This window comes from Stegostoma tigrinum, chromosome 14 (genome assembly GCF_030684315.1).
Source record: "Stegostoma tigrinum isolate sSteTig4 chromosome 14, sSteTig4.hap1, whole genome shotgun sequence".
NCBI lineage: Eukaryota > Metazoa > Chordata > Chondrichthyes > Orectolobiformes > Stegostomatidae > Stegostoma > Stegostoma tigrinum.
Window position 1 is genome coordinate 35,384,830 of NC_081367.1, and position 20,139 is coordinate 35,404,968.

At 39.5% G+C, this 20,139-nt stretch overlaps 1 protein-coding gene across 3 annotated transcripts in view; it reads left to right on the top strand.

The window, feature by feature from the left end:
• Nucleotides 1-20,139, top strand: part of LOC125457683 (inactive N-acetylated-alpha-linked acidic dipeptidase-like protein 2) — an 823,004-nt gene that overhangs the window by 411,699 nt on the left and 391,166 nt on the right. For all 3 annotated transcript variants that reach the window (XM_059651091.1, XM_048542236.2, XM_048542239.2), the window contains 2 exons: nt 5,206-5,325; nt 17,379-17,529. In XM_059651091.1, the coding sequence (XP_059507074.1) occupies nt 5,206-5,325; nt 17,379-17,529 (271 nt within the window). The remainder of the gene's footprint in view (nt 1-5,205; nt 5,326-17,378; nt 17,530-20,139) is intronic.

The following is a 20,139-nucleotide window of genomic DNA, read 5'->3' on the forward strand; positions in this document are numbered from 1 at the left end:
GATACACACTCAATTAGAGCAGCATTTGTGTCTCTTGTCGATACTTTATTTTGATTACCCAGTAGGATTACATTGTTTGACTTCAGGACATTTCTGAAATGGATAATTTGTTCATGTACCATGATCCCTCTGCCAAACCAATAGCTGGCATTCTGCTACAATGTACATCAACAAACATGTTGTTACTAGCCATCAGCAGAGGAAAATATTTGTGATTATTTCCTTAGTGTTTCCATGTTTGAAGCCCTGCTGCCTGGCTGTATTTGTAATCACAATTAGTGTTTGTCAAAAAAAAACAGTGAAAGCAAAGCCTGTCTGCAACTGCCCATTTTTCTGATGTGATCCTCTTCATTAAAACCATGCCAATAAAATTTCAGAGCCCCTTCTCACCCTGATCAGGCTCACCTCTTTGACCATGTCCACCAACCTGTTTCTCCAGCACGGATGGTTTCAGCCAGTTTGTGTTTTTTGTTGGGGGAGGTGTGGGGAAATTCTGCTTGTGAGGACTGAATGCGAGAGGATGGGATGTTCAGTGCAGCATTCCAGTTACGGTGCATGTGTTTAGTTGAAGTGAGTGCTGACAAGTTGACTTTTCCCAGCCAGATGCAGAGCAACATTAACAACGTGGATGTGAAGCTGGTGGGAAGCTTTGTGCACTTTGCTTAGTGGGTCAATGTGCATTGTCACGCATTGATTTCACAGATCTGCACAGCAGCCAGAAAAAATTGGGGGAGCCTTGGTGCATGGTACTCCACCCATAAGCAAATCAAGAGCAAATGGGCACAGATTCAAAGTGATTAGTAGAAGAAGCAAATTTGGTGTGCAAGAAAATGTCTTTGCAATATGAGTGGATTGAATCTGATGCACTGATGAGAAATGCAGTGGAGGGAGGTTCATTTGAGGCATTCAAGTTGGCATTACATGGCTATTTGGCTGAACAGTGTCCAGGGAAACAGGGAAACAGCAGGAGACTAGCAGTAAACCAGAATGCTCACCAAGTGTTGAATGGCTGCCTTCTGTGCAGTAAAACTTTTAACCTATCCAGCCTCTCCATGCTGCCGACCACCTTTCTGTCTGATGAAAGATTGGCACAGGCAGCTGCAAATAAATGACTAATTCACTGTCTTCATAATGTCAGAGGGATCTGCTTTTCAATGATGTCCCTAAGCTCCAACTACACCATTAATCTGATATTTTAACAAGGAGTGGAGGTGCAGTTACAACTTTCCTGCCGAGCCAACAATTTTGGAAAGTGGACCATGAGCTCCGATTGTGCAAGAAGCAGTTGTCATGAAATATTACTTCTAGTTTTATTGTGGGACAAAGGAACATCATTGGTCCTCATGGCCCAAAATTAGACTACCCCTGTTTTGAGTCTCTTTCCCCAACCTCCCCATTATACTGGGATCGTATAAAAATCATACTCTTCAAAATTTACCCTCAAACCAGAGATCATTTTGTCTGATTCCCATCATCAGCTCTTCCTTTCCTATCTTACTGGCTAGGGAACCACTTCCTGCTGACTGCCAAATGACATGGTCAGGAATTTTTCCAGCAACATGCTAGGGAGACCAATCTTTAAGAGTGTCTGTGAGTCCCTTAGGTATTTTCTGACCGAACTATTCAGCGATGTTATGACACATCTCTAGAGCCGGTAGGACTTGAACCCAGGCACCGTGTCTTAGAGGTAGTGACACTACGACTGAACCACAAGAACTGCTCCCTGAGTTCCTTTTGCTGATCCTGGATAATTATTTCACCTTGAACTTAATTATCCTTGATGAAATAATTTGGTATATATTAATAGGAGATATTACTAGCCATACCATTATGGAAACATGTATTAGAGTCAGCTGATCAGAGATGTGCTGTTCATCAGTAGAGCTGCAATAAAAAAAATTACAAGCAACTATTAGCATCTCATCTGGATTACTATGTCTCTTGGAAAGGGAGGTTAGCGAGACAGTCATCACTTTACACTGTAATGCATATAATAGTGGTGATATCGAGTAACGAAGAGAGAGATTTGTGTCAAAAACAGATGGAATTTTTTTTCCCCACCATTAAAGAAATAGATGAGCTAAATAATGTGTCCTTAATCACTCTAGTGGTTCCTTGGTGGTTGGTACCGCTTGCCAAATGCATACTTAATTACCAGCCTCATGCTTGGATTCTTACTGTGAAAATGCCTCCCACTGTACAGTGTGTGGAGGAAAACAACTTAATTAGATGACACAGAGTATTGGTAGTGTTCTTTTAAAATTAAAGCAAATTAAAAGAAATGTCTTACCTTTATATAATGACTTTGTATATTCTAACCTCCCAATTTGCTTCGTGGCCAATTAAGTCATTATGGAGTACTCAGCAATATAGTAGATAGAAATATCATAACCATGTGTTTCAAAAGCAATGATGAGATAAATTACCGATCCATTCATTCTTGTGGGGTCTTGACACATCCTGCTTCCTGGGATACATGAGAAATAAGAGCAGAAATAGGCCATTTGGCCCCTCAAGCCTGCCGTACCATTCAACAAGATTCAACAAACTCAATTTTTCTTACTTGCTAGCTCATTGTAATATGGGATCTTTTGTGTCCAGTGAGAGATGAGAAAATATCGCAGTTCAGTGTGTTATGAGCCACCTCCAAGACTGCAGGACTTATTTCATAATGTATTCATATAGCAAGCAATTAAAAAGGTGAATGGGGTTAATTAACTGACTAACTCAGTTGATTTACAGGGGGAGCAGATGTAACTAGTGTGTGGAAAAAGTTGTTGAAACAAACAAAGACTGAGTAATAGGGTTCCTGTGGAACAATGATGGTGTCCCTACCTCTGATTCAGGAGGCATGGGTTCAAGTCCCCCCTGTTCCAGAGGTGTGATATTACACTTCTAAATAGATTCATTAGAAAATATTGAACACTGAGTAGTGAGGGGCTGTTGTGGTGGAGTGGTAGTACCCTTTTATTTAATGCATGAAATATAGGTTCAAGTCCCACCTGCTCCAGAGATGTGTAATAACATCTCTGTACAGTTTCATTAACTACTTAGTTTCAGATATTTTCTAATGGGGCACTATTAGAATTTCTGCCTCTGGGCTAGCACATCTAGGCTTATGACCCATCTGTCAAGGAGGTATGTTATGTCAAAAAGGTTTTTTTGCTAAGAAGTTCTGTTTAAGGGACCAAAAATGTCTTTGTTTCTGTCTCAATAATCCATGGAAGCGGCAGTCTAGATCTTGTTTGTAAATCAGGCAGAGAGAAATAAACTCACAATCTACTCAGTTAACATTGTGGGTACGCTGCTTCTGAACCAAACCTGTTACTTGCCACAATTAAATTTCAAATTGTAACATTTAAGTGCTATTCGTTTCTGTTGCAAAATATGCAAAATGTCTTGCCACTATCATGCTGTTTGTTTCATGCATTTTGTTATTGAAAGTTTCTCCTTTACCAAATTTGTTTGAATGCATTGATTTTCCCCATAATAAGAACAAAAGAAGTAGAAGCATAGAACTTTTGTCTCCTGAGGCTTATCTCACTGTTCTATGTGATAAAGGCTGATGTGCCCCAGGCCTCAATTTCACTTTTGTGCCAGGTCCTCATCGCCCTCAACTCCCCAATATTTCAAAAATCCATCCATCTACTTTGCAAATACTATCAATGATCTAGCCTCCACAACTCTCTGGTGTAGAGAATTCCAGACATTCAGTACCCTCAGAGAAAAGAAATTCCTTTGCTTCTAAATGTAAAATCAATACCCCTTGATTCTGTATCTAGTGTTCCCAAGTTCAACTTTCAATAAGATCATCCCCTCATTCTTCTAAACTATAATGACTAGCCTGTTTAGCCCTTCTTGATAAAATCAACCCCTTCATCCTCGGAATCAAAATAGTGAATCTCTTATTAATTGCCTCCAATGCCAGAATATCCTTTCTTAAATCTGGAAGATGTCTTTCTTAAATCATGGAAGATTTTGATTAATCCAAGCCACTTTGCTGATCTCACATCAACTATGTAAGGTGCTTTTTTAAAATTTTCCAGCACTCATCTTGTTTCTGTGTTTGTATATGTTTGATGAGGTAGGACATAGGAAATTATTTTCTTATACCAATGTAAGTGCAATCAGATGCTAACAAGCTTAGTACTTTAATCAGTCCACGCATTAAAAACAGGTTTATTGCTATCTGGTTTTTAATCTCATAGGTTTTTGTAAACAATCAAATAAAAATAAAGTACTGCAGATGCTGGAGTTCTGAAATAAAGCAAGGAGTTCAAGAAGCTCGGCAGGTCTCTCAATATCTGAGGAGAAACGAACAGTTACATTTTGAATTAACAGTTAACTTCTCTAGTATATTGACAGCTGAGATCATACCACAGTCAAAAGTTTGAAGGCATTTAACATGAGCATTGTCAAGCAAAAATTTGGTTCTTTGGATGAAGAAGAATTATATTGGACACAGAACATCAACTTGAATTCTTGCTGCACAGGTGCTGCCAGACCTGTTGGGTTTCTCCAGCATTTTCTGTCCTCATTTTTGTAAATGAGCATGTGACTCAATTTCTTATCTTGGTTCATTACTGCGACTTGCAGCAGCCAGTTGAAAAGCAGGATTTTCTTAGCTCTTTTAAGATTAAGCTACTCAAGCAAGGTTTCACCTATGATGACCATCCCTTTCTTGTGTTCATTTTTTAACCTGGTTCTCATTTCATCTAGTCCTTCAAGTTCGAGAGTGATAAGTCTGGTGTAGGAGAGGTTTCTGAGCATTGCACTTACATATAAATAGGAATTGTAATAAATGAAATGGCAAGATAATGAACTTCTGACAATTAGAATTGCAGTACACAGCAAAAATAGGTCTTTTGAAATGTTTGAATTAAAATGAAAGTTTCAATTAAACAGGATTTCGCTGTATTAGCACTGCTGGATAATGACAATGTTATAAATGCAGCTTTGTGTTACCTCTTTCTACACAATAGGATGTTTAACTTCTTGAAATTTAAAATAATTGGATTACATGGATTTTTTTCTAGCGGACAGTGGAAACACTTGGGAATTTTTCATTGCTTATGAAGATTGATATTAAACTAATACATATAACCATTTTTGACAGTATTTTATGCCAATATTACAATTAAACCATTAAACTGTCAAATGCAATACAGAAACTGTTTAATGAATATTGAAAACACTCATTTTCAGACAGAGATCATTGATGTACAATATGGAACAATTGATGATCTGCTCCAACTTCAATCAAGCACCAACGTTACCAAAAAAATTGCACTAATTAAACTTGGAAAGGCACCTTTGTTATACAAGGTAAGATCAACTAAAACTATTCCAGAATTTACTTTTGATTCAGAAAAAGATTAAAATGTGTTAATTGCTTTTATTTATCATGCAGTGTGGAAAGTAGTTGGATTAATGACCATTGAAAATATGAACGTGAAAGACAAAAGTTGATAAAGTATTTTCGTTAAATAATGCTAATTTCAATTTATAAAAAATATCTCCCAATACATCTTAAAATCATCACTAACTTAGTTTTCATTGCATAAGAGCTATCCATTGATGCAGTCTTTACTTTCATAGATTTATCCATGTAAGGGAATATATGAGTGAAAATATGTGCTATCATTTGGACGGCCTGATTACCCCAACTATGCAGTATTGCTGGAAGTATACAGTAGACACTGCGTGTGTGCCGTTATAAGGACTCCAGAAGTTAAATTCAATAAGTTTAACATTACGTGTTCTTGACAGATTCCTTGATAAATTCTGGACTGGGAAGACATATTGTCAAAAGTACTGATTCAGATAAATCTATAAAGTAGATTATCTGATATGTCATTTTACAAGAACAAGGATAACAACTTTAGAACCACTCAGATAATTCTCAAATTAACTGTGATGTCCATCTGATGATCCTACATCCTACATCAGAGTATTGGTAAAGAGTTCATGACACTATTGACCTTCGCCAAACCAATGACTTCAGCAGAGAACTAATGGAGATGAAAGATTCCTTGGGCCAAGGCTTTCTCATTGCCTCAAAGCCAATGTCGGTTCGTGTGAGAAAGGATTGATAATCTCAGATTGAGAACTCTGCCATTAAGAATGAGATAAGAAGGAATTTCTTCACATATAGGATGGTCAATCCCCAAAGGGCTGTGGCAGCTTAATCTTTGGGCATATTCAAATCAGAAATCAAATTTGTAAAGACAAATAACATAAAAGGCTCTGAAAACAATGCAGGAAAGATGCGTTGACACAGATGATGGTGACGATCTAATTGAACTGAACAGGGAAGCAACCTTGACGAGATGAATGGTCCACTTCTTATATTTTCCTCAGGTGATATTTGGAGTGCTTAAAGTGTGTTTCTAGTGCCAGAAGAGGTTGTAATGTGCTCTACTGTGCCATGATAAATTGGCACAGTTTTGTAAGGTTGTTGTTGAAGATAAAAGAGTTGAATCTCTGTTTCTGATTTTTGTAATAAGACCATTTGAAAGAATTCAGTGGTTTCTTTTGCTTTTGTGTGTAATAGACTTTGGTGTTCATTTGCTAAAGGTGCATTGGAAGTCTATTTTAATAGATTCCCTGTAGTGTGGAGACAGGCCATTTGGCCCAACAAGTCCACACTGACTCTCTGAAGAGCATCTCACCCACCTCAATTTATCCCTGTAACCCTGCATTTCCCATGGCTCATCCATCTAATTTACACATCCCTGTACACTATGCACAATTGAACATGGCCAATCCACCTAACCTGCATTTCTTTAGACTGTGGAAGGAAACTGGAGCACCCAAAGGAATTCCATGCAGACAAAGAGAGAATGTGTAGACTCCACACAGTCACCTGAGAGTGGAATCCAACCCAAGTCCTTGGTGCTGTGAGACAGCCGTGCTAACCACTGAGCCACCCTGCCACCCTATGAATACATTAAATGACTGACCAACTTGGAAAGCAAATGGCAAAATCAAAATTTATGGCCAATCAAACTGGGTCTGGATTCTGACCTCTCCAGTGTTCCCATTAGCTGAAATCATACCAGTCAGAGTTGTAAGGCAATTTGCAAGAGCATCATCAAACAAATTTTGACACTGAGCTACATAAGGACAAAAGAGCGTGGGTGATCAAAGTATGAGCAAAGAAGTTTTAAGGAACATTTTAAAGGAAGAAAAATAAATCGGTGGGACAGAGAGGTTTGTAAAGAAAATTGTAAATTTTAAAGCTTTGGCATCTGAAAGCATGGCTGCCAATGGAGTGCCAAACAAAATAGAGGATATGCAGGAGGCCAGAATGGGAGAATAGATATTTGGAAAGGTTTGGGACTAGTGGATAATATAGTGATGAGGAAAGGTCAGGTTATGGATTGATTATGAAGCATGAAAAGATTGAACCATTGCTTATTCAAGAACCATGGAAGTCAATGAGGATGGGGAAGATAGGTGAAGGAGATTTAATGGACATTTGCACGCAGGAGGCGGAATTTGAATGATCTCAAATTTATGGAGAGTGCAAAGCTGAAAAAGAATGTTGCAATAGAGGTATCAAATGCATGGATGAGGGTGTGGTAGCAAATAAACTTGAGTTAGGGCAGAGTCAGAGGATTTCACAGGTTGGAAATGGATGATCTTAGTTGAGGAGTTGATATGTGGATTGGAGATCACCTCACATTAGATTTGGCACCAAAGTTGTGAATTTTTTTTTGCTCAGTCTCAGATAGTTGTCAGAGAAAGGAATTGACTTAGTAGTTTTTGGATGACATTTGTGGTGAGGATTGAAGAAGTCAGAATGACCTTGAATTACTAGTTCTGAAGATTACCAAGTGCTCATAAATTGGCTGTTAATTTACAATAGGACATTATTGTTTCCAGATGTAATGAATGAGCTGGCTGCAGTGTTTCAGTCTTGCTTTGACCCCAATCATCAACCAGTAACTGGCATTTCGTAAGTTCAATGGCAGCACATAAAAAAACCAATTGAGTACTTGAGACAGCTCTGTCACCTGCCTTCTTCACCTCGATATGATTGAGTTAGATTTAAATTAGGTACCATGACTCCAAATGCTTGCCTGGGCATGAAAACACTCTATAATTAGCATAAATTAGCACTAAATCTGACAATCATGTGCCATAAGTTATGGCCAGTATAAGAAATGGAAACAATCAGATGAGTAAAAATGAAGTATCATCCCTGTGCAATGACTTCAAGTCCAGTGGAAATGGATGTTACTGATGCAGTGTCGCAAGTGCCGATAGTAGGACCAATAAGGGTACTGCAGGAAAAGAGACTTTTAATTCCAAATGCACACTACTTTGTTCTATAACTGTGATTAATTTTCTATTTAGTTAGAGCTCAAATATCAAGAATAAGAGTATGTAAATTATGGAATGAGGAAATATTACCTATTTTTAAGCTCCCCTGATGTATTGTAACTTCTTTGCTTATCTTGTAAATTTAAGTATGCACAGGCAAGAGAACATCAATGAACGTATATTTATCTGGACTTTTGTTTTTGTGCTCTTGGTAAAACTATAAAACATAGCAAATCTACCTTGGAATTTCTTACAATAAGTCAATGGAAAGACTGAACTGTGTCATATAAAGTGTGAAAGGACTGAATATTAATCCTCCAGGAAGTATTTGATAACTGCAAATATGTTAAAGTATTTCTAGCACAACACACTATGCATTAGAGATAACGGTGTGGGTTTTTATGCCGAATGAAGTGACATCATCAAGGCCACTGTTTTACTATTGCTGAAGGAGGGCGATAGTCTCATCGTATTATTGCTGAAGTATTAGTCCAGAGACCCATCTAATTTTCTGGGGACCCAGATTCAAATTCCGCCATGGCAGATGGTGAAATCTGAATTCAATAAAAGTCTGGAATTAAGACTCTGATGATGATGACTATTAACCTATTGTCGATTGTCAGAAAAAATAACCATCTGGTTCATTGCTGTCCTTTAGGGAAAGAAACTGCCATCCTTACCTGGTCTGACCTACTGTGACTCCAGATCCAAGGCAATGTAGTTGACTGTTGACTATCCTCAGGGCAATTAGGGATGCGTCGTGAATACTGGCTTAGCCAGCAATGCCCTCATCCCATGAACGAATAAAAAAGTCAACAATTTCCATTTTTATTGCATAATCTGATATCTTCACAAGCACTTTTAAGACTGAATTATGTTACTCTTCACTATTCTTTGACAATTGTCAATGAGCATGATTTATTTATATTTTCCATTTTAAATCTTAAGACTAAGACTTCAGGATATCATGGAGAGATGTGCCACCCTCAAGTAGAGACCCATATTTAGCCAGGACTGAAATGGGTCAAATATCATTGCTGGATGGTTTGCCGCTGCTGTTGGGGAGGATTTAAACTGATTTGACAGGGACAGAGTAGATGTACAATCAGCAGAAAGGTCCGATCAGATATAGAAGGACTGGTCAGTCAAGTCAGTAGGTAGAGAAAACATGGGCAGCTTAAGGAATATGGAAAGTCTAGAAAGCTAAATTGTGTCTATTTTAATGCAAAGAGCTTGACTGGCAAAGCAGATTAGCTCAGAACAGTAATCAGCATGTGAAACTCTGATATTATTGCAATTACTGAGACATGTTTGAAGGAAGAACTGGACTGGTAGTTCAACATTCCAAGGTATGGGACAGTGGAGTGGTAACTAAAGAGGTGGTGTTTTTGCATTACTGATAAAGGAAACCATTGCTGCAGTCATAAGGGAGGATATCTAAGAAGGGTCTTCAAACAATGCCATCTGATCGACCATATAAATAAAAAAAAGTGATAACCTTGCTGGCATTATACTACAGGCCTCCTGACAGTCAAAGGGAGGTAGGGGAGCAAATACATAGATAAATTACAGAAAGGTGTGAGAGAAACATCGTTAGAGTTATAGGGGAATTCAACTTTGCCACCATTAATGGCATTAATTGGTTGGGTCACTTCAGTGTGAAAGGATTAAATGGGGTTGAATTTTTAAAGTGGTTCCAGGAAATCTTTTAGTATCAATAAGTCAATAGTCTTTCCTAGAGATGGGGAAGAGCTGGACCTATTCCGAGATATTGAAGCCAGTCAAGGTGAACAGTTTTGGGATAGTGATCATAACTCTGTAAGTTTCAAAGTTAGCATGGAAATGGATAAGGATACTGCAGAAGTCAAGTGTCTAAAATGGGAAGGCTGATTTCAACATCATTAGACAGGATCTGGCAAACATAGACGGGGAGCATCTGCATTTGAAAAGTGGGAGTCATTTAAAAGTAGCATAGTGAAAGTTCACGGCCAGTGTGTTCTTCGAAGAGTGAAGGACAAGGGCAGCAAGTCCAGGGAACCTTGAATATCAAGGGATATTGAAAATTTGATAAAGAAAAAGGAAAAAAAAAGTGTCCACATATTAATTCATGGGATGAGGACATTGCTGGCTAGGCAGCATTTACTGCCCATCCCACAGGAAACCAGATGGGCTTTTCCCCAGCAATTGACAGTGAATTCTCAATCTTCATTAGACTCTTAATTCCAGATATTTATTAAATTCAAACTCCACCATCTGCCATGGCGGGATTCGAACGTGGGTCCCCAGAACATTATCTGGGTCTCTGGATTAACAGGCCAACGATAATACCAGTAAGCCATCGCATCCCCTGCATGGAGCCAATGGCCGAGAGTGAGATCGTAAATGAATACTTTTTATTTATATTCGCAGAGGATAAAGATGTTGTGGCCAGGGATTTCAGAGGTTCTAGAACTCATTAAAATTAATAAGGAGGCGCAATTAGATGTTTTAGCAGGCACATAGATTTACAGTTATTACATAGTATAATGTTCTTGCTGTGATGAAACAATATCTTTTTCAAGTGTCTCTTTCTCCTGTTAATTTTCCAGAGCATCACTGACAATTAAAAAGTAAGTGGCAGGATTTTGTCAGGGCCACAGCAGCCCCACAGACAGACTGAAAAGCCAAAGGATAACCCTGTCTTGGTAGCTTGAGGGAGCCCTGCTATTTGGGTTCTCATCCCATTACATAATTGTAATCATGTTAATGGTCAGCTGGATGAAAAATTATTTTAGTAGGCCTCTGATGTTAAAATGTCTAATGTCCAACGGCTGGGATTTTCCTTTATTTTCTGGTTACAGTGTAGGGGAGGATGTAATACGAATGAATCACCCTTCTTTCCCCATGACCAGCAACGAGAAAGCTCACTGGGAGTGGGCTTTACAGTGCATTGCTTCCTGGGACGGTGATATTATCACCCTGCCTTCATCTCCAAGCCATGCAGAGACCCACAGCCACCGAACATAGAGCAGCGTAGCACAGGAACCTTTGGCCCGTCATGTCTATCCTAACTATGATGCCATTTTATACTAATCTCAGCTGCCTGTGTATTATGTCTATCTCTCTATTCTCTACCTGTTCATGTTTCTGTGTAACTGCCTCTTAAACATTGCTACCATATCTGCTTGTACCATCTTTCCTGCTGGTGCATTCCAGGCATCTACTGCCCTCTGTTTGAAAGCACTTGACTCACACATCTCCTTGAAGTTCCACCCTCTCTCTTAAACCTGTGACCCTTGATATTTGACATTTCCAACTTGGGGAAAGGATTCCAATGACACACCCAATCTGTTGCCTCTCATAATGCCTTAATTCCTGTGTCAGGCCACCCCTCAGCCTCCAACACTTTGGTGAAATAAATCCTAGTTCATTCAACTTTTTATTATAGCTAATATGCTCTGATTCAGGCAACATCCTGATAAATCTATTTTGCACCCACACCAAAATCTCCATATCAATTCTATAATGTGGCAACCAGAACTGCTCATGATATTCCAAATGTGGCCTAACTAAAGTTTTATGCAGTTATGAGTTCCCAATTTATATACCTAATGCCCTGACCTATGAAGCCGTACATGTCGTTTACCTTCTTTACCACCTTGACCACTTGTGCTGCCACTTTCAGAGAACAATAGACTTCCATCCCAAGTACCCTCTGTATATCAATGCTCCTAAGGCTCCTGTCATTTACTGTATATTTTCCTCCCACACTTGTCTGGATTAAATTCGATCTGCCAATTCGCCACCTAACTTTCCCAACTGACCTATATTCCGCTGTATCCTTTGACAACCTTTGTCATTATCCACAACTCCACCAATTTTCATATTGGCTGCAAACTTACTAATCAGACCACCTACACTTTCATCCAAATTATTTACATAAATTACAAACAAGAGAGATCCCAGGATTGCTGCTTGTGGAACACCACAGGTCACACAGCTCCAGTCATAAAACACTCTGAACAGCTACCATCTGCCTTCAATGACTAAGCCAATTTATATCCAATTTACTAGTTCACTGTGGATCCCATGTAACCTAATCTTCTGGACCAGCCTACCACAAGGGACTTTGTCAAATGCTTAACTATGAGCAGCTTTGAGGACGGAGGCAGCTGGATATGCAGCAACATGCAAGTTTTAGAACAGCGGGCGAGGGAGGTGGTGATATGGGGAGACAGAACCCGAGGGTGGAGAGTCTTGGGGAGATGAAAGGCAAGGAAGCCTGAAGGCATGGGCTGGGTGATTCAGTTAGCAGCTTTCTCCCATATGTCATCCTGGAAACCCAGCAGGTAGCTTACTCTGTTTTCTTGTTGGGAGAGCTGTCAGTTTTCACACTTAACAGGAGAACAGTTTATCTGGCCAGTAATGTAAAAGGGCAAAGTGTGGAGCTGGATGAACACAGCAGGCCAAGCAGCATCTTAGGAGCACAAAAGCTGATGTTTCGGGCTTAGACCCTTCATCAGAGAGGGGGATGGGGAGAGGGTTCTGAAATAAATAGAGAGAGAGGGGGAGGCAGACCGAAGATGGACAGAGGAGAAGATAGGTGGAGAGGAGAGTATAGGTGGGGAGGTAGGGAGGGGATAGGTCAGTCCGGGGCGGACGGACAGGTCAAGGGGGCGGGATGAGGTTAGTAGGTAGGGAACGGAGGTGCGGCTTGAGGTGGGAGGAGGGGATAGGTGAGAGGAAGAACAGGTTAGGCAGGCAGGGACGAGCTGGGCTGGTTTTGGGATGCAGTGGGGGGAGGGGAGATTTTGAAGCTTGTGAAGTCCACATTGATACCATTGGGATGCAGGGTTCCCAAGTGGAATATGAATTGCCGTTCCTGCAACCTTTGGGTGGCATCATCACATGGATGGACATGTCATCTAAGGAATGGGAGAGGAGTTAAAATGGTTCGCGACTAGGAGGTGCAGTTGTTTATTGTGAACTGAGTGGAGGTGTTCTGCAAAGCAGTCCCCAAGCCTCCGCTTGGTTTCCCCAATATAGAGGAAGCCACAACAAGTACAGTGGATGCAGTATACTACATTGGCAGATGTGCAGGTGAACATCTGCTTGATGTGGAATGTCATCTTGGGGCCTGGGATAGGGGTGAGGGAGGAGGTGTGGGGGCAAGTGTAGCATTTCCTGCGGTTACAGTGGAAGGCGCCGGGTGTGGTGGGGTTGCAGGGGAGTGTGGAGTGGTCAAGGGAGCCACGGAGAGAGTGGCCTCTCTGGAAGGCAGACAAGGGTGGGGATGGAAAAATATCTTTAGTGGTGGGGTAAGATTGTATATGGCGGAAGTGTCAGAGGATGATGCGTTTTATCCAGAGGTTTGTGGGATGGTATGTGAGGACTAGGGGGATTCTTCTTTGGCAGTTATTGTGGGGACGGGGTGTGAGTGATGAGTTGCGGGAAATGCGGGAGACAGAGTCGAGGGCGTTCTCGACCACTGCGGGGGGTTGGGGGGGGAGTTGCGGGCCTTGAAGAACGCGGGCATCTGGGATGTGCGGGAGTGGAATGCCTCATCCTGGGAGCAGATGTGACGGAGGCGAAGGAATTGGGAGTAGGGGATGGAATTTTGTCAAAATCTCCCATCCCCCACTGCATCCCAAAACCAGCCCAGCTCGTTCCCTCCCCCCACTGCATCCCAAAACCAGCCCAGCTCGTCCTCGCCTCCCTAACCTGTTCTTCCTCCCACCTATCCCCTCCTCCCACCTCAAGCCGCACCTCCATTTCCTACATTCTAACCTCATCCCGCCCCCTTGACCTCTCTGTCCTCCCCGGACTGACCTATCCCCTCCCTACCTCCCCACCCATACTCTCCTCTCCACCTATCTTCTCCTCTATCCATCTTCGGTCTGCCTCCCTATTTATTTCAGAACCCTCTCCCCATCCCCCTCTCTGATGAAGGGTCTAAGCCCGAAACATCAGCTTTTGTGCTCCTAAGATGCTGCTTGGCCTGCTGTGTTCATCCAGCTCACACTTTTGTTATCTCAGATTCTCAAGCATGTGCAGTTCCCATTATCTCTGATCACAATGTAAAAGGGCACTTACCTGGCTGTTATTTGTCCACTTAATGGCTCTAATTGACATGCCAGGAAGTTAGTTCCCTGATGCCAACCTGCCCAATTGTTTTTCTTTCCCACACTTTGCCTGTTATTTCTCAAGAGGAGAAAATCCCATCTCTAATGTATCTTTCTGCTGCCTTTCTTTCTTTACTCATACCATAAATGTCGTTAACGCAGCGACAGCTCGGTCATAATTTAATATTGTATGTTCAGGGAGCTATTCCAATTGGGAATTCAGGTTGGAAATAAAGGTTCATTTAGTATTTACTTTCTTTAAAACAGAAAAAAATCTCCTATTTGTGTAAATATCGACCTGCTAAATGCAGATTTGTGCTGTACAATGCTGTATTGTTGTAGAGCTCCTTCATCTAATTATGTTCCAGTGATTGATGACCGCCAGACTGTCTATGCAGTCAATCAGATTCCATTATTGTGTACTGGGAAGAAGTCAGATTACTGAAAACCTTCTGCTAGCTCACTTCTGATGCTTGTGCTTCAGTAATTCAGTCACTGTCTGCTATAAAGCAATTGCCTGACGTAGAGCCACTGCAACAGATTTTCATACACTGCACTTTACACTTCTGCATTTTGAGTTAACTGAATATAAAATCAGAATTACATTTAAGACTTACACAGAATTTACCTGAGTATTTTCAAGTTGCTTCAGCAACCATCTTCTTTGTGAACTTGCACATGGAGGAACATTGAAGGACAATATAAAATAGGGGTTACAATTCTAAATGGGGTGCAGGAGCAGAGGGACCTGGGTATATATGTGCACAGATCATTAAAAGTGATCGGACAGTGGAGAGAGCATTACATAAAGCAGACAGTGTCTTTGGCTTTATTAATAGGGGCATACAAGAAAAGAGTAGGGAGTTGATGGTGAACTTGTACAAGTCACTTGTTAGACCTCAGCTGAAGTATTGTGTACAGTTGTGGGTGCCAAATTGCAGAAGAGATGTAAATGCATTCAAGAGGCCTGGTGGATGGGATGGTTTAGAGGAGAACTGCCCTATTTCCTCAAGAATGTCAGGGGAGGCCATGGTACCAGATTACAGGTGAGGCAGTGACTGTAACCCTTGAGTGTTTTGCCAAACCCTACAACCTCCACTGTTTGCCATTTCTATGCAGTGCTCCCTTTGTAGCTTTGAACGAGATGTAGGCAGCCAGTTCACCTCTGTCTGTTTGCTGCTGAAATGCACAAGCCAGTCATCCTCATTGTGGAGGGGCTTGGTGATACAATAATGAGGATTTGCTCAGTCACATCTCCTTTTCCATGCCTATGGTTTCTAATTAGCTACTTAACCACCCTCAGCCAATTCGATTTCCATGAAAACTGATTGACTTCTCCGCTCCTCAGCCCTTCCTAAGGCAGATTTGGAAACCAAGAGCAGTCCTGGCCTTGGTTTCTTGATCTAGGAATGAAAATTAGGCACCTCATCTTTCATTAATTCAGATGAAACTTTGTTGGTCTTAAATGTTAAATTATTTGATTTTCAGACCTAGTGAACATTTCCACTATTTTCTGCTTTTATTTCACACAGCATCTATAGAATCTTGCCTTTCTAATTAAACCTCAAGAGGCTTGTCCTATTCCCTCACTAATGTTCAGTTTTATTGGAATTATTTTGTTATAAATCTTTGTGTTTTACCTTCTGTTTCCTCTATATTGACTATGAAGTTGGTATTTTTTTAAAAATTGGCTTAATTGATTGAGATGGCTTTCTGTTCACATCGTATCCAAACATATCCTCACCCTTTGACATATTAGCATGAGAATTACCATGCTAGTTGTCTTCTCTGCCAAATCTTGTTCCTGGAAGATTTTTTTGATCCTAGGATTAAAATGGTAAAAATCCCATGTAATGATTGGATTTCAGTAATATCAGCATTTACTTCCTTTAATCCTAGCGTATAAGTGGATTTCATGTAAAATAAATCTTTTAGGTAACTCAATCTATTTTTCGCTTTCATTTCATATTGCCCAAAGTTTATTATAAGGAAAGTCCAAGAAAATATATATTCTGAATGTAACCATTTTGCAGTCAGTATTGACTTCTTCATCATTACTTGTAATTTTAACCAGTGTCGTGACTGTAAAAAGCAGAGAGAAAACTGAAAATGAAGATGTGTTTTTAATTTATATCAGAAAAGACAATTTAAGTACATTTTCTGGACTATAATTATATTTTTCAAAAATGTGTTAATTTAATAGAGTTTGGCTCAGAATAAAACCTTGGCCCTGTTAGTATGAACATTTATTTGTAATAAAACTTGTGAATCTTGTTAACCATTCTAATCCAACAATCTCATTTGCAAATATTGTTTGTGAAGTGATACAATGTTCAGACCTGGCATTGTAACAAGGGTAACTTGCTGGCATGTTAGTATCACTACCATGAATAAAACAGATACATAAAAGTTAACAAATGTTTTAAGTGCTCCATATGTCAGTAATAATAAGGACAGCATGTGCAGCTGTCACAACTAAGGGCCAAGTCATAGGCTCAACATTCACTGCATTCTTGCAAATGCAACTTTTTTTCAGTTAGCAAGTGAAGCATATGTTAATGGAAATGGACTAGACTTAGCAAATAATTTCAGGTATATTTCATGACTGTTTCATCATTAGGTTTCCTAAATACACCTCATAAACTATTAAATATGTTTTCTTCCCAAATGAAATCAAGAAATAAGTAGGCAGTGAATATTGGGATTTTCTTTTGTCTTGTTAGTGTGTTTTCATAATTTTAATTATTGTTGAATAGTTGTTAATTAGAAATTCCCTTGGAATGAGTGGAATGACATAGATTAATAGTACATACGATTATTATCTGGATTGCAAGTTAAGTTTCTAGCTGGAAAGACCAGAAAACATATTGAATTAGCTGTTTGACTCAATGAAACTACCTGAAGTATTTTGATCTATTACTCTTTAATCAAATTGTGCTTCTTGTTCAGTTATCTTTATTGTTGGAGGCTGGTTTTGGAGGAGCTTTGGTCTACATTGACCCTTGTGATTCGCCCCCAGAGGAGAAGCTTGGGGATGAGACATTTTGGATTTCTTTGAATCCTGGAGGAGATCCATCTACACCAGGATACCCTAGTATTGGTAAGCCAAAGAATTTTCAGCAATAGTTCTGAAATAGTTAATCTTAGAGGTTGCATTAGTTCCACCCAATATGATGATATCAAACATATTTGGGTGGTGAAGAGGAGGAACATCTTCAGATCTTGAGAAATAAATATCTTAATCCACGGGTCTCATTGTTTTCTCAGCAACAATGTTTATTTTATTAATGTAACTTGTATTTGATTGTCAATAACCCTCTTCTTGTTAAGACTCACAAGTGATATCTTCTCTTTTATTGTTAACCTAACAAACCCTTATACCAAATAAAAGAAAATAGAATGGTAGCAGCATCCTTTTCCCCACAAATACCACATCGAATATTCATTATTAACAAGTGAAGAAATTGTTCAGTGGATGCTTAAGTTTTGCAATTTTGCATTAAAATATTCCATGAAAATGTTCATAACTGAATGATGACAAATCTTTGGTAGCAATAAATAATTTACCTTGGAATAATTATTCGTAGAAAGTAATTGCAAGTGATTTATACATTTTGTTCATAGAATAGAATCCCAACAGTGTGGCAGTAGGCCATGCAACCCATCGAGTCCACAATGCTCCTCAGAAGACCATTGTACCCAGACCCATCAGCCTATCACCCTGCATTTCCTATAGGTAACACAACTTGCCTGCATATCCTTGGACACTATGGGTAATTTAAGCATAGCATGTCTTTGACCACAGGAGGAAACCCACACAGACATGAGGAGAATGTGCATACTCCCAACAGAGTCTCCTGAGGCTGTAATTGAACCTGGGTTGCTGGTATTGTGAGGAAGCAGTGCTAACCACTGAGCCACTGTGGTTGGAGAACATTTTTGCTGTGTATCCTATGTAAGCAACAATCAGCAACTCTGCAGATATAACAAAACACTCTCCATTCTTTGGAATATGACAGTACTAACGTCAGCTTTAGTGTAGAAAGCATGTTGAATCTTTGTGACATTCCTATTTCCTTTACTGATTTTCTGAGTAATACTGTTAAGTGCCATTTACTGCTAAATTATGTAATTTTGTGCTATAGACATGTAAATGGAATTGATCCTCTAACCTGTTTAACTTAGAATGGTTACTTAACTAGTCTCGATTGCTTTTGAATCATATTTCTAGTTGTGGAATAACAGCACTGTGTGCTCCTGAATAATTGTATTGCATATTTTATTCTTTTGAATCATTGACTTTCTACATACATACAATGTGGAATATAAATCTAGTGAAAATAAAAAGGACTTCCAGATCTGATGAGAAGTGACCTTAAATCATGTAGTCTATAAAGTATCCTAACACATCCAATATTTCTACTTTCATTTTGATAATTTGTGGAGCTCCAAGGACTCCATTGGAATGAAATTGAAATACATAAATTAAGAGCCTTGCTGATTTTTATTTTGTTTGTTTTTGAGAAATAAGCTTTTTAAAATATGCCATCCTACTTGATTTATTTCAAGGTACTTGATAGCATTTGATTTTAAGTAGACATTGGTGTCTGACTCAACTAATTAAATTTCCATATATATTATTCTCAGAGGCCCCGATAATAAATGTTTTGGACACACAGAAGCAGTTCAGGGTGTACTGAAGTTGTAATTACAGAACATGTTCCAGGAATATCCTCAGAGTTACCCTTGGGTTTGCCATCACCTTTTTAGTAGAAAACTGTATTTACATCAGTTCTGCTAAGTTCTAGGAGAAATATCAAAGAAATATCTGGCAATTATTGTAATTGAATAATGAGTGTTTAGGCTTCCATTTCTGTGATTGTATACATATCCTTTAATTTCAGTGAGCCTGTTTTCAATGGAATAAATTGCAACATGCCATAATACAATATAATAAAGTATTCTTAGATTATACTTAAAATATGTTATTTAAAGATAGTACTTTTGTATTTGTATTTTGCAAAAATAAATAAGGGTATAAAAGTAAATTTTTGATGAACATCTTCCTATTGATGCCTACGGAACAAGACAAACTCAATCCAGTGAACAGTATTAAATAGCCCTCTTTAAAATCCAATTGAAAATCACTGCGCATGCTAGTTTACTTTTAAAGCAATATTAAATGTTACAAACACCTGGTATCTGGAACAACACAGTGATGATAAATTGACTCCTCCTAATTAATCACAGTTTTGAAGTAACAAATCATCACACCTCGTGATAAGTTGCAGAGCCTTGTTCATGGATATTAACATTGGGTGGTCAGTAAATAAAGTATTGCAATAGTCATGTTTTTAAGTAACAGGCTTCAACAACAGATTCACCATCTTGGAGACATGGGCAATTACACAGAAGGGGGGATAAAGGTAATCATACTGATAGAGATTAGATTAGATTCTCTACAGTGTGGAAACAGGCCCTTCGACCCCACAAGTCCACACCACCCCTTGAAGCATCCCACCCTGACCCATCCCACATAACCCTGAACACTACGGACAATTTAGAATGGCCGATCCACCGAGCCTGCACATCTTTGGACTGTGGGAGGAAACCCACACGGACATGGGGAGAATGTGCAAATTTTAGGGGAGGCACAGTGGCTCAGTGGTTAACACTGCAGCCTCACAGCGCCTGGGACCCGGGTTCGATT